We start from the raw sequence: 14897 nt of genomic DNA on the forward strand, positions 1-14897 counted from the left end.
TCTTGGTCTCAGCTGAGTACCATTTGTGGCCACATTCATTACGTCTAATCGAAGAATATGACCACAAATGGTACGGAGGTACTTTGATCAACGTATAAACACTCACGTTCAAACAATACGGTATCGAAAACCTCTGCTCAAAACTTGCTCGGAGTCGTACTTTAGTCATGTATCAGGTAATTGAAGAGATTTCATTTAATTCGAAAAGAATTGTATTGGAGAACTATTATTTGTCACGTTCAATGAAACTTTGTTGTAATTATCTTGATACTTTTCAAACCATAAAATTAGATTGTTTCACAAGATTTCACGAGTTCAACAAGTCTAGAAAATTAATTCTATAACAATATTTGCTCGTGATTTAGAAACAACGTGTAATATCTACCTGATGATACGAGTAAACGAGTCATTGCAAATAATATTATCTTGAATAAATAATTATACGAGTAAGATGCACTTTATCTTGTCCCATGTGTTCCCGATACACTCATTGATTTCAGTTTGGCACATCCTCCCGCTCCTCGAACTCATTATAAGATGTTATTGTTAGTTCGGACATATATAGTTTCTAATTTTTCAAACCATCCTGTTGCTGAGAAAATAAATTATTTAGGCCGAGTTATTTCCCCGATCGCTCCCCATGGCGTGATAAAAATTTTATATGCACTTCATGTTAATTGAAGAAGTAATATATCTAGTCAAAGTTGATTATCGTAAAAGCCGACGATGCTCGAACGATAAACTATTTCAGGATGCCGTGAATAGAACTTTGAATTGTCTGAAAAAATCCCCATACATCCTCCCACATGCTTCTTCTTACAAATCATTCTACTTACTCGACGCACCGGTTGCGCTGGATAGGTTTTGTCCAAAGTTCACAGCACTGCTGATCACTCCGTTTAGCAGTCTTGTGTCGTAGCCCTGAACGCCACGGTTCTGGCTCCAGAATTGATGATGGGCTAGTATGTGGGAAGGGACCGTTGGCGCTCGTTGCCGGGGTCCAGGCTGCTGATTGGCACACGAACTCAAACCAGAACCGGAACTAGCACCAGAACCACAGCCACCGGCGGGCCCACCGCCACCGGGATTGCCGGTACCAGGGCTCGGACTCTCGATCCGATTGACACTCGGCGAAGGGGTGCGGTGACTAGGGTGGCTCGATCCATCCCCGCGGCCTCCGCCGTCGAAGACCGAGTTGTCCGACTCTTCCTTGGGCTGCACCAGGTAGTGGCTATTCGTACCCCGATCGGGGGTTTCGCCGCGGTGAATTTCCCGCGGGGTTGGGCTTGTGAACACGTTGGTGTGACTTTGGAGCGGCGATACGGGCGACGCGCTAGCTGCCGGAGTGCAAAACCGCTCCTCAGCACCCCTGGAGCTCGCCGCCTCGGGGAAGACGGAGTCGGGCGAGGCGCGGTCGGCCGTCACCTCCCTCGTGTCCGTGCCCCTCAGGTCTCGCAGGTCCCGAGTATCCCGGGGAGTCCCGGGACTCGGGCTGCTACGAATGCATTCCGTCTTCACTTTGACCACTGGACAGCCCGGCGAGCCTGGCATATTGTCCGGCGACGAAGTCGACGTGTCAGCTGCGCTTTCCCCTGAAACAGGAGAAACGATCTTAGATGGTGATGATTTAGATTTTTAAGGACTGCCATGTTCCGAGTGACTGTTTATTTTTTTTTTTGTTTTTTTTTATTCACGCAGCTGAAAGTGGATGTACCGATTTGCCGAATCCTCGTATGTTCGATAATTACAAAATATCGGTGAGTAATACGGTTGGCGACATTCACGCAACGGAATTCATAAAAAAAACTTCGAAACTGACGAAAGAAAAAGGATATTAAATTAGAGCCACGTTGGCGATTCAGTACAGAGACAAGACGATTACCTTTATGCATAATTCCGACGTATATTGAAAACAGTTTTCCAAATAATACAGTCTCTGATCTAATTACGCGATCTACCTCTTCGATTGTACTCGAAACATGAGGAAGGCGACATTATATTACCGATCTGTTAGGTATTTTCACATTGGATTAAACCTGTGACGAAAGTTTTGTTTCACACACAGGAGCCGAGTGTTATAATCTATAAATAGACCTGAGACCCTCCAGGAATTCCCATCGGTATAATAGCAGTTTCCAATTATCGCTATCATCGGCAAATTGACGATTAGCAACGCGAACTCGCTCTGTGTTGAGGATGGCAGCGCTGTGCCTGTGGCGTAGGTCATGGGAGGAATGCGGTTGACAAGGTCGATTGTTCGCCGTCCCTGAGCCCTGAGGCCAACTGTAATATTAGCTTATGACAATACAGTGATCGTGTCGTGAATAAGCTTTATCTACTGCCAATGATACGGTTAACTACTGTGATGTATGTGTCTCACACAGTTCCCTAAGTTGTACGTACGTACTTAAATGTATAATGCCAAGTTATTAAACTGGTTATCCAACAGTTGCGTTCCTGATCTACGCAACGTGATGTCGCAAGTATATCAACGAAATAATTTGACATCAAGAATTATAGGCATGTACTATTTTACGGTACGTTTGCAAAATGACATCTTATCAATCGCTTTGGAGCATATACATTTGCGAAGTATTGCACTGCACGGACAGATAATTATTATTCTGTGAATCGCGAGCTGCGGAGTTTACGATCATTCCAACAAACGGCAAAAAATTGAACGGAATTGATTACCATACTTGTAATACCTGTTTCGTCAAATTTTCGAACTGAGTACACGTGTTTCTAGTGAGAATTTATTCGCTTCAATCCATGTATTCGTTTCCATCCGCGCAAATGTAACCTTTCGATGCTTATTCGATTTAATTTTTCATTGCAATTGCAAATCCGATTTAGTACTATTTATCCGAATGAATTCTTTTAAAAAAAGACAAATCACATGAATCAATCCAAATCGAGGAACACCATTTCTTTTCTTGCCAAACGAATTCTTCTTAAAAAATAGGAAACACTATATTCGATGAATTTGTACGACGTTACGGATTCCTTTATATTATGTGCAATTCCGTCCAATTTTTCGAGCGAGTTAACTAATTCATGAATTTATTTATATTCGGGGTGCACTTAAGTATAAATAAGAGTTCTAGCGACGGTAAACTCCAAGTCGGGCATGTCCTGCGCCTATGTCCGTCCAATCCTTCGGTTTATTCAGGTTTTTCTGAGCGATGCCGGATGATTTTGATATAGGCGACGGTATATGTTTCGTTCCATTCCACAGTTTATATCAAAGTGAATTTTCCAGGTTGAATAGAACGTAAAAAGAAGCCGATAGTTACCTGTAAAACCTTACTTGTAAAACCAAACGACAAAACTACCTACTCAACCAAATAAATCATGATATTATTGTATTTAGTGTACAGATTTGTGAATAATTGTTATAAATAAGCCATTTGACAAATTTATATATGTATGTATGTACTTAATTTGACAAAATATTAACCTCAAGCAGTTTTTAAAGATGTAATTGTAGGAATTGTTTCGTATTGAAAAGTAAAAGCAAAATTCCTTTCTATTCGTTTCTACACTCGGATCACTTTATTTTCGATTCGTACTTGTACGGATTACCCGATAAAGAAACTAGGTTGGATCGAATTAAAAAATCTCAATCCGTTTGAATTCAAAAGCCGAACGGAGATTGCAAAATATTTGAAACATCGATACTCGAAGCACGATTTATAGGCCACGGTTCGACACAGGATCATTGTTCGTTTATCTAATTATTATCCATTCCTCTCGTCGCGGTTTCGGTACAGTTAGAGATCACGGTCAGCCAGAGAATCGGATTCGACGGTCCGTACTTCCTGCGACTCTTTGTTCGGCCGAATGCGTGGACATTAACGATTTTTATTGCAGAGCTCGGGATAGTTTTTCGCGAGGATCCCGTGAATCATCTATTCTTCATTGTCGCAGAACGTTACTTTGACCCCCACATACTATACATGTACCTTTCGTAATGCCGTTTCTGCACCGGGGCAACGACATCAGAAGAAGTCGCACAACGCGGTCTCAAGTTCCGCATGATGACCCGCACGCAGGAAATTGCGTCGTACCTAAACCGCTGCATACGTGCAAGCCCAGGTCCATGACGACAAATTTTCACCTGTTGCTTCAGCGTGTCTTTATCTGCACGTTATTTCTAGCCTCTCATGCTGTTTTATAGAGGTAAAAAACGAAATCTTATCACAAAAACACCTTTCTATAAGCAAACTGCGGCATGATGCACCCACCTGAGAAACTGTGGGAGACAACTATCTTCATGTTATTTTACGAAAATCATGCAGGACAGGTGCACGGCAAGCGAGTAGAAACTTTTTCGTAATCGTGACTACAGTAATTAGGCAAGGGACAATTCGTTGTGTCACGTTATCGCGTGAAAGTTGCGTACAAAAGTACTACCTTACGGTTTTTAACCGAATAATAACCGGCGTATTAAACAGTCTTTGATAGTATAATTGAGGATGCGGGAAACCAGATCAGGTTCAACCGATCGCATTAATGCCAAACTATGAATAACACAAAATCACGCCAGTGATGAGAATACTTGTAATATCAGTCTAGCTAACGAAGATAAAGAATGAAGATTAGTTCCCAAATGTATGAAAACGTAAATTCACTCCGTACGTATTGTATAATCTACACTGTCAACGAGTAAAAGTATAAAGTAAAAAATGTAAGATAGCATTTAATTCAAACGGCAGATCGGTAATTTCCATCTTCAATTTTCAAAGCAAAATTGACTGAAAAGTGTAAGTTCGTGATCGAAACTCACGGGCCTGCTTAGCTGGCACATACACATCGCGATACGGTACGTGCAAGATAGAAGTAGATACCAAACGTTACATGATATCAGGCTGCATTCGATACGGTCGTATCTGCAAAGTAATTAATAGCATTCCACGATTATTCGCAAGCCTCGTCGCGGAGTCGCCGCGATGACGGAACGGACGATTGTAAGCAGATATGATGGTCCGCCGCTGTCTGACCTGTGCGAGGCTAAACCCCTGAATTATCAGTAGTACAGACCGTATTGCGTCGCGCACGGCAAAAGTGGTAAAAGTCGGGATCGTCAGCCGCGCCGCTTTGCATCGGCAGTGACGGCGCGGCGGTAGAAATCGATTAGAAAAAATTCGACAAAGTCTGACTGTCGATGAAGTTTTGACAATTTGAACGAATCGTAATGTACATACTATACGATATACTTTCCGATGGCATTCGTCGATCAAATTTGAAGGGTACAAGGGCATTGTACAACTGTATCCCGATATTTGTTGAAATTTATAAGGTGCCCTACGAAGTAAAGGTGCATATCACGTATACACGTTCTTTGCGAATTCACACGCCATGAATCATTAAATTTAGTCGACCAAACCCTGCACTCAGTTTTTCATTGGGTTTAATTGAACAAAGTGTCAAAGTTTCACCCGGATGAATATCGAGGCTAGATTTATTATAGTACTTAATCGGCGCAAAGTTTGACGGTTATAAGGTTGGGTTTAATTATCCGCGTGCTGTCAGAACGTCCGAATCAGTGCAGTGTGACGAGATAAACCCGAGACGTAGTATATATCCTTCACATCACCGATTTGAAGGACGCGTGTCCTTCGCATAAGAATGCTAAAAATACGAGCGAATTTTCGTGAATCCTTGGTCCTTGGTGGATAAGAAATTTTAAACAATATCTATTTTATGCTCGCAGTGCTTACAAGCAAGGTGACCAAACATTACTAGTCTTTTCTCGTCTGCACCGTGCAGCATTAGAACATGCCAACAGCGTATCCTAGTTCCAACGGAGTGCAATTATCCGAACTCAAAGTTATTTAATTATACGAAACGCGACTAAAGTTTGCACTTGACGGTCCTATAATAGAGATTTCGCGCAAAGACAAAAATACCACGAACTATTGAGAGATTCGCATAATTGGTGGTATGCGAGTGACGATTTGATGCAACGTTATAGCTGCAGATAAGGTGCAAGTAGAAAAACTATAACTGTAGATGAATCCAGGAAGTGCCGAATTAACGCAATGCAACCACACACGCCTCGTTGACCCAAAGAGTAGTTTATTCGAGTGCATTAATTCAGGGAATGAAAGATGGGAAGCAGAAGCTGGTAGTTTGATAGAGGTGAGAATAAATGTGAATAGAAAGATGACGTTTTGCGTGATATAATCAATTTGGAGCGAGATGTTGTTTCCATCTGGAGACGAATAACCCCGAAGGGAAATAAATAGTTACAGAGTAAGCTCTTACCATCACTACTGCATCTGGAATCAACCTTTCTCCTTTTCAACTTGAGGTCTTGAAACAAGCTCATGTTGTCTAGCTCACACGGGCTGCTCGTAAGGGTCATAATTCCTGTAATCATAAAATAAGAAATTGCTCAGTAAAGTCCACCTCGTGGGTAAATAGTTATACGATTACTCCTCGAGCGAAAAAAGAGAACAAAAGAAAAGAATTAAATTTGACATCCCAATTCGATGGAGTTTCGTACGGTAACAAATTCTGGAGTTTCACGGATGACTGTAAGTCGATGAGATTAACGTGACAACCTTTATCGGGTGTAAGTATAAGGAAGTTTTCAGATTACGGTTAAATTGCGAGCCAGCTTTGAAGCCGCTAATACGTTGAAAGTGTGGGACGGAATAGATTCAACCATTGAATACCGTGGCAACGTAATTATCCTTCTCGCAAAGAATAATCACGATACCTGCACACTGATTTACTCGGGTAACGAATTAGAGCATCGGATGTGTCGACAACGCGCGTTTCTCTCGTACCGGCAAGTACGTCTATAATAAATTACGCCACCAGCTGGCAGGAGATGCGCTTTCTGTGTCGCTGGCTTTAATTCCTCCGGGGTTTCGAGCCGTTCTACGACGAGCAGTTGCAGTCGCAGCTGGTACCAGTTCGCACTCAAGCAACGCACATGTTCGTTGTTTTAAAAAACGATCGATGCCTTCTTTCACTGTTTACGGCATTGACGAAGATTGAACTTACAGCTCCGTACGTTCAACAGGATGATTTCCATCACAGAATTGTTTCAGTTTCTTACAGTTCAAAGCTTGTACTAATCATCAGAATCATACTATCAACAGAATGTGAGGAAACGAAATTCGATGAAAGATAGGAAAGGATTATCGATGTATCGCACAGGAGGATATAAATTCCCACTCATCGAATTGAAATATAGACGTAGGTTGAGATGTAAGTATCGTGATCCGTATGTGCATTAATACGTACGAGAACAGGTATATACAGTTTCCGCGATTGCGAAAAAAAGGGATCGTTCAATGAAACAGGCGCGTAAGAGGTACGTACATAAGTGCAAAGCAATCACTGTTGGCATCGAACTTCGAGATGCGTCAACACGCGTTGAATGCCACAGCGTGATAATAAACATGCGTTCAAGGCGATATAAATGTTATGACGAACACATCGTAGTGCAAGAGGAGAAAGGAAAAAACATACCTACTATTATCACGTAGAATGACGAGGACGATGACGATGACGAAGGATGAAACGACCAGTGCGAAAAGAAAAGAAACCAGAGAAAAGATGGAAAATGAGAGCAAAAGAAAAAGAAGAAGAAAATCCGTGTAAACTCTCGACGAGCAACCTCGAACCGCAGAATTCGCTGCAACACCCCAACGAGAAAAAATGATTTTTTATCGCCCCCTCCAGACCAGGGAACGTGGAGTACGAGAGTGTGAATCTAGCTTGACGCCGACTTGCCGGAGGGCTAGCTGGCTAGGCGAGAGCTAGGCGAGAGTGTGTGGGTGAAGCGAAAGAGCGCGCTCACGCTGCCGGCACACCGAGAAGGCAAACAGGCAAACAGGCAGGCGCACGCGCGTTGCGCGCTGCTGCAACGGGGTCCTTGCTCCCCGTGCCGTATGTGGGTCACCAGGCGCACACACGACGTGAGTCGTTGCGTAAGCCGTGCATGCACGCGCCATTGCTTGTCGTTGTAAGCCACCCAACCTAACCCAACGCTCGTTGACGTAACCCAACCTGCCCCCTGTCTAACTGGTATACAGCCTCGGTGTCAGCCGGTTGGTTGGATGGACGTATGGATGGTGGTGAGTGCGACGTCAGCCCCGAGGCGTCGTCGCGGCGGTTAAAAAACTTCTTTTCATTTTCTAAATTCCATTTTACCGGCCTCGCAGCACGCCCGAAGGCTGCACTCGAACGGATATCCTTCGCAGGACGACTCGAGCTTTCGTCCCAACTATGGGGCAACCAATCCGTGACGCCGTTCTTCTTGTTTCAGGGAAAATACAAAGATAGAAAGAAAGAGCAAGCGTGTAGATCAGTTCGATTTGTCACGGCTTTAAGAGGGTGCTCTGGTCGATTTCGGCGTGACGTATGTATCTCCAAATATCGAAGTCCGCGTATCTGAAACGCAAAAAAGGGCTTAACAGTCTCATTCTATACGCAATTCTGAACAAAAACACTCCAAAGAATTTTCATTTGACGCAGAAATTGAGAAATGACACGGATTTTACGAAATTACAATAGTAAATCATAAGTCCTTATTTGCGTTTGAGATACGTGGACCGTGATATTTGGAGATGTATACGTCAACGTCGAAATCGACCAGGGCACCCCCTTAAGGGATCCATAACCGGGAGCAACGTCATCTTTTTTTCCTCGTGCTCTTGCAGATGAGAAAGTGAAACAGATTTCGAACTGAGAATCGACGACGTAAGAGTATTTAATCTCTGTTACCTGAACAACTTATGTGTGCAAACCTCGAACGTGATTTTTCGAAATGAAATGCGGCAGTATCGAGATGAAGCTGCAGGAACCGCAAGCTCATTCGAATTAGATATGATGGACAGAATATACGTCGCAAGATACAAGTCGCTACTTGTACTTGGTAGTATCCTTTTCTCGATAATGAACTCAATGCTAGAAATGTCGGTAATACCAGCCTGATATTCTTACAGAGTAGTCGATTTCGAGATATACAGATTCCGACCGAGCAGGCGTCATTTCCCGGTGGTAACTGGCCACTCTATGGATCGATAGAAATACTGCAAGGTCCTGCACGTAGGTTAGCATCAGGCACTGGTATCGGACTCTCCGGTCGTGTCATGAATAAAACGTCAATTGGTTAGAGACAAGAGGCCGAGCGGCTCGCGGAGCGACTTAACGGTGCCGAGCAACAGATAGTGAAAGTTTGTCTCCCACGCTAGACATCCTAACCGTCTTGCCCCCCACTGGTCCTACCAAGTTCGCTCTAGCCACGTCCGCACTCCGAACGGATAGGTGTGGGATTCACGGCGCAACGGAAATCCTCGGCAGGAATTGATATTTCCGAATTCGAATTCCCGCAACGCGGCACTTGTCGCTGGGTCGATTTCCTGTCGGATCAGGGTCCAAGAATGCGTCGGCGACAACTCACGTCAGCGGCATCATGAACGCGGAACCAGAACTGTTCGTAATCATTTGCTCGAAATCAGTTCGTCATTTGTCTCTTTCAATCTGGTATTTCCTTTGTCTTTATACGAATATGTATATGTTTATACGTATTCAGACCAAGGTCCACTCAATTACCCGCTCCTTGAGGTAACCGTAGATTATTTTTCCGAGGATCTATTTCCGAGGTCATACGGCAAGGATGTTTCGTACTTCTACCCAACTGTCCGGTATTAGATATTGAATTTGTTAAGGTATACACACCGGGAGATTACGACTTACGCCTACCCCCCTCCCCTCCATCCCGGTTACCTTTACTCCTTTCAATTTGCCGTAAGAAAAGTGAACCAGGTTAGGTTAGGTTAGGTTAGGTTAAGTTAGGTGAGGTGAGGTGAGGTGAGGTGAGGCGAGGCGAGACCGGTGGTATAATAGAAACTTTCACTGCTGAGGTTCAACGTACCGACTCTCACCGACTGCCGTTCTCACTCTCGAATCGCTCCTCTGTCTCTCCGTACATACAGCTAGCTAGCTAGTTCCTTCTCAAGATGGGTTTGTACTTGAAAGTTTGTCTGGCTACAACAAGGCGAACGTTACGTTAGGACGCACGTGCTTCTACCACCGCAGTAGGACAATCATTTTTATACTCTCACGTAAGCTTACTCACAGCCTGTAGTGAAATTCGACGGCAGTAACAATACGTAGGGATGCGTGAGAAATGGTCGAGCAGGAAATGATAGGGATCAGATACCTTTTGCAGGATCAAAGATAACTGCAAAGTGTGTAGAACTTGGGTTAGAGCGGGGAATTTCTCGAAGTAGAAAACGAAAGTTACGTGCACACGTGTTACGTACGTATAATACGTGCATGCACACATGTCCGAGTGAACAGACTTAACGAGTTACCTATTATGCTTGGCACACATGCGTGAGTTTTGAAATTTGTAAAGAAAAAATTTTTTTCCCAGCACCAGCACATTCATGGTCAGGGTTCTTTTGCGGGGTTTATTTGCCTCTCGACGGACTGCAGCGAGTCAATCAGATAAAGTTGGTCGGCCAATAACGCGGCCCAACACTACGAACGTTCAAATATCAAGGCCGATATTTGTCAGATGTCTAAGAATTTCGAAACAAATCTTGCACACACAAGCATCGTTCGTGTATCGTACGTACACGCGTATGTTTCAACACCGCGGCACCGGTTCGAAGCATTGGTACATAACCGCCTCCTCCAGCTATTCAGTCGATCCGGGAATCGCGAATTTAGAATCAAGAAAGAATCGTTGACTTGGCTCGGTGGGCTTACTCGTTGCAAAATCGATATGACGCGTGCCTAAACTCATGGGGAAAATACAGGGAATTGCAGAGTCGTCCGTTATTCGTAATTGCTTTTAATCCCTCAGGTGGCGGAAGCACGTAGAAAAGGAAAATTACCCTTAGAGACAAAACTTTGAACAATATTCCTAATCGCGCGTCCGCACGTCTGCATTATGCATCATGTAATGCTTGTATACATATGCATCAGCAGATAACGTATACATGCAGGATGTATATACCTAGAAGCATGTATACGTAGGTATGGCATGTACTTGAGTGCTGAAGAAAGAATATATACGGCGGGTCGGTTTATCTATACCGGTAATTCGCAATTGTAATTTGCACCCAGCGAACCATGCAGGAGTGTTGAAACCGTGTCATGGTGTTAATAACCTGCGGTAAGTACTCCCCTCCGAACTTCGAAACCGTTGAATGCTTGTTAAAGCAAAAAAGGATCCCGTTGCTCCGCGTAATTATTTAGAAAGTTAAAAAAATTAAATACTTCCGTACCTAAATGTCTGCCTTGGAGGACGCTCATCTTTGCACACATTTTACGACACCTTTATCCAAATAAATCCATTGGTTTTTCCGTTCTTTAGTTAATTTTTTTTTTTTCTCCTCGTTTTCCTTGATTAAACAATACTTATTACTAGCACTCCGGTATTATAACTTTACAAGCGTTCTACCCGCCACTCTTCACTACATTGTTATACATACATTGACACGTCTAAGACAGTCGTTTCTGTCCTATATTGCAAAGACGATCTAAGGACGTTCGTCGGATGTTGAATAATGTTTTCCAAAGAAAAATCAAACCGGCGATAAAATTACTCCATAATATCACGTTTACTTTGTCACTTTTCCTCATTTTCATATCCACACTGCGAGAATAAGGCGTATACAACTGAAACATATCCGGTCACTGCGTTCCGCGATGCATACGAAGATTAGAAGGTACGAAACGAAATAACAAGTAGGTGACTTCTGCGTTAAGCGCGCGTCAATTAATCACCGGGGAAAGTTCTTCGCACGATAAATGCCATAGCGTCTGGCCCCGGCAGGTTGTGGTTCCACTCTCGATAAAGCCGCGCACAAAACTCAAGCGACGACTTGGCACAGGCGAAGAGATCGCCGGCAAAGCGCTCCGACGTCACCTGTTCCGCAGACCGACAAACGGCACGGGGTGCTTCTGACGCCAACTACCCGTTGCTCGACGATCTCCGCTGATCTCGGTAGCAGTCGGCGAGGAATACGCGTGCTAATTTGCTCAGCGTTCGAGCCCTGGAGGGCGCCAACCGGAGACTCCTCGTTCAGTTTTTGGCGTCCAGTCGGGTTCGGGCCACGCGGTGGGAACCGGGTGGTGGAAACGATGACCTCGATACCGTCGCTGGTCCTCCAATCCCGAGCTCAATGCCAAAAGGCCCGCGTCGCTTTCACTGGCGAACCACAAACGGTGCTCGCACCATTTATCGGTACCACTTGCGAACACCGTGAGCGAGCGGTTGACGGTACCGAAGTCACGATGGTCTGCAAGAGTTGCGGCACGTTTGAGGATCCCTTTCGCGAATTTCGAGCCTGCGATTGAACTGGTAAGAAGGAATACGCGCGGGTAGATCAGTTCTACTTAATGCTAAATCATACGATGACATAGGTACGATAACTTGGTGGTGCTCCGAGTTCGAAACGTCTGCAATTTCGTCGAATATTTCAACGATCATCGGACTTTCCAATATTCCAAAAGCAGATACATATAATGCGGGGAAATTTCATCGCTCAATGTTCTTCTCGTCTTCGTCGATGTCTTGTTGGTTATTATTCGAAGAAACCGCGGTGTTTTCGGTCGCTGTTGCAGCAGCGGTAGCCGCTTATTCTGGCTTAGGAATAGCATCCGCCCACCTAAAGACTGGACGACAGTTACGAGGCAGACTTACGAGAAGCGAGTTGGTTAACCTTGTTGGAGGGGATTCCACCGCCCCCCTCCCTGCCATACCGCTCGCGGTTTTTTACCACGGTATCCAGGATTATCTCGTACCGGAACACCGCCTGCAGGTATAGGTATACATAAACTTCCGGCGATTCTGCACCGTTCTCGCTCTCGATTGACGCGGAGCCGCGGGTAACTGGATTTTCGAGTGTTTCACTTTTAACCGAAGAAAGTAACGAAAGTTTATTGCGGATGAAAGTTCCGAAAAAAGATGCGACTCCGGCCGTGTAGTGGGAGATTCAGACGTCGGAGAAGGAGGAGGTACCACTAAGGGGAAGGGGAAATGGAGAGCGGAGAGCGGAGTCGTTCGGTTCTGCCGATAATTCGTTTCGTCTCTCCGTGCATTAATCCAATAAATTTACAATGACTTTTCGACTTTACGTATCGACGGAAATTTACCAATTTCCCAGAGCTGGCTAATTTTTGATTTTTTTTTTCTCTGATTAATTTTTATCGCACTTGTTATCAAGGTCAACAACTCTTGAATCTGCGGTTCTCGTTTAATATAATCGAACGAAATTTTATTATACGTTGAAAGAAGAGAGATAGCGCGACTTGTTTACGCGGTTAGTTGCAAAGTTGTATATATAGGTACTAGATAATCGTAAAAGCTTATTTTTCCCACATTGCGATCTAAGAACACTTAAAATGGTTTTCCGTATATTTTTTTTTTTTTTTTCAACTTTTTGAACGAATTTTCAGTACTTGACGAAATATTTCCACGTGGCAACGATTGTCTTCGGTGCGAATTGATACTCGCATAACTGTCGTCCCGGAAGAATATGTGTATCAATATTTTCTCCGTGACTAAGCAACAGTCAACTGTTGCTCTTATAGATATATACGAATATAGCAATTGGCCTGAGTCCAAAAAACCGATGACTCCTTGGTATACGAGTGAAAAATATGTAATGAACATACTGTGCAGTTCTTTATTATACACATCGAGTATCCGAGAACGTTACGCACAAATTTCAAGCCTACCGGAAATACAATTCACGATTCCTCACAAATAGAGCCGCGCAAGAGGACCAGCACTCGGTGTTCTTGGCCATGTACGTGGACACGCAAGTTACCTACGGCATACATCAGCATATATGTATATAAATTTATACCACGGATGAGAACAGCGCCAGCATCGCGTCATAGGCAGTGCAACGGCAACTGGCCATGGCACACTTACGAATGTCAATCACACCGTATATACCGTGCACACTTCGCACACTTTGCCCTTTTCCTGTGTGTTTGTCAGCTATGTACGCCGTAAATCTAGTCGTAGCTGAACGTATCTCGCAGGGTTTAGCGAGAATACGATTGGGTTGAAGAGGAGAGCATCCTGCATCTTGCATCCTGCATCTCTTGCAGTTATCATGCGACTTGCGAATGTCCAAGCACATGGGGAAAAGGTGAAAATAATTGATGTGTGTGTTTTACAGAATTGAATCCGCCGATTTACGATGTTACGCAATACTGCAAAGGATGCGAAACTTGTCATTGTCACGCGGTGAAATATGCTCTCGCACCTTTTCGTCGAATAAGATTTTAATTTATCCTACCGAGCATCGGTGATTTCACCTTTGGTAAGTTCCATACACGCATTGCGCGTGAATATAAACCACGTATTTTTACCTCTTTTTTTTCACCTTGTATAATTCGTACCCGATTTATCGTTTGAAAGTTTTTTTTATCCACGTTCGTGTCGACATACCTCCCTGCAATAACGCTGTATGCTTGTATACAGAAAAATAAGTATCGAAATGCGTATATATCTCTGCGTGTATATACTTTCGCAATGTGTAATAAAAACCTTGCAAACTACGCACGCATTGCTGCATCGGGTAGCCCGCTTGTGGATTTTATAGTGTAAACAATACGATAGTCAGGATCCGTGGAGAAAAGGTCCCGAAAAACGTCAAGAGCTCCTGTATTTGTACGAAGCAAGATATGATTGTAGATACTCCGAAACCGATTGCGGAGCCAATACGACAATACGAGCAGTCGATAATTATATTCACCTTCGGGGCTTTCGGTCGTTTGCAGCGTATCACGGAAGTTTGGGAAAAAAAAATGCGGTCAACCAACACTTGCAGGTATCAGATTCGAACAGACAACGTTGCATGAACGACACTGTCAAAGCTGATGGCTAACACACGCTGGCTGTT

At 43.9% G+C, this 14897-nt stretch overlaps 1 protein-coding gene across 6 annotated transcripts in view; it reads right to left on the reverse strand.

The window, feature by feature from the left end:
* Hr4 (Hormone receptor 4) overlaps positions 1-14897 on the reverse strand; it is a 113327-nt gene that overhangs the window by 9793 nt on the left and 88637 nt on the right. For 4 of the 6 annotated variants that reach the window (XM_046617273.2, XM_046617272.2, XM_069134457.1 and 1 more), the window contains 2 exons: positions 6271-6375; positions 837-1592 (listed from right to left, as the gene is read on the reverse strand). In XM_046617273.2, coding sequence (XP_046473229.1) covers positions 837-1592; positions 6271-6370 — 856 coding nt within the window. In that variant the 5' untranslated portion in view covers positions 6371-6375. Of the gene's footprint in view, positions 1-836; positions 1593-6270; positions 6376-11261; positions 11996-14897 lie in introns of those variants that run through there. The other 2 variants (XM_046617271.2, XM_046617270.2) reach the window with 2 other exon arrangements.

The sequence above is a fragment of the Neodiprion pinetum genome, chromosome 3, assembly GCF_021155775.2.
Source record: "Neodiprion pinetum isolate iyNeoPine1 chromosome 3, iyNeoPine1.2, whole genome shotgun sequence".
NCBI classification, from domain to species: domain Eukaryota; kingdom Metazoa; phylum Arthropoda; class Insecta; order Hymenoptera; family Diprionidae; genus Neodiprion; species Neodiprion pinetum.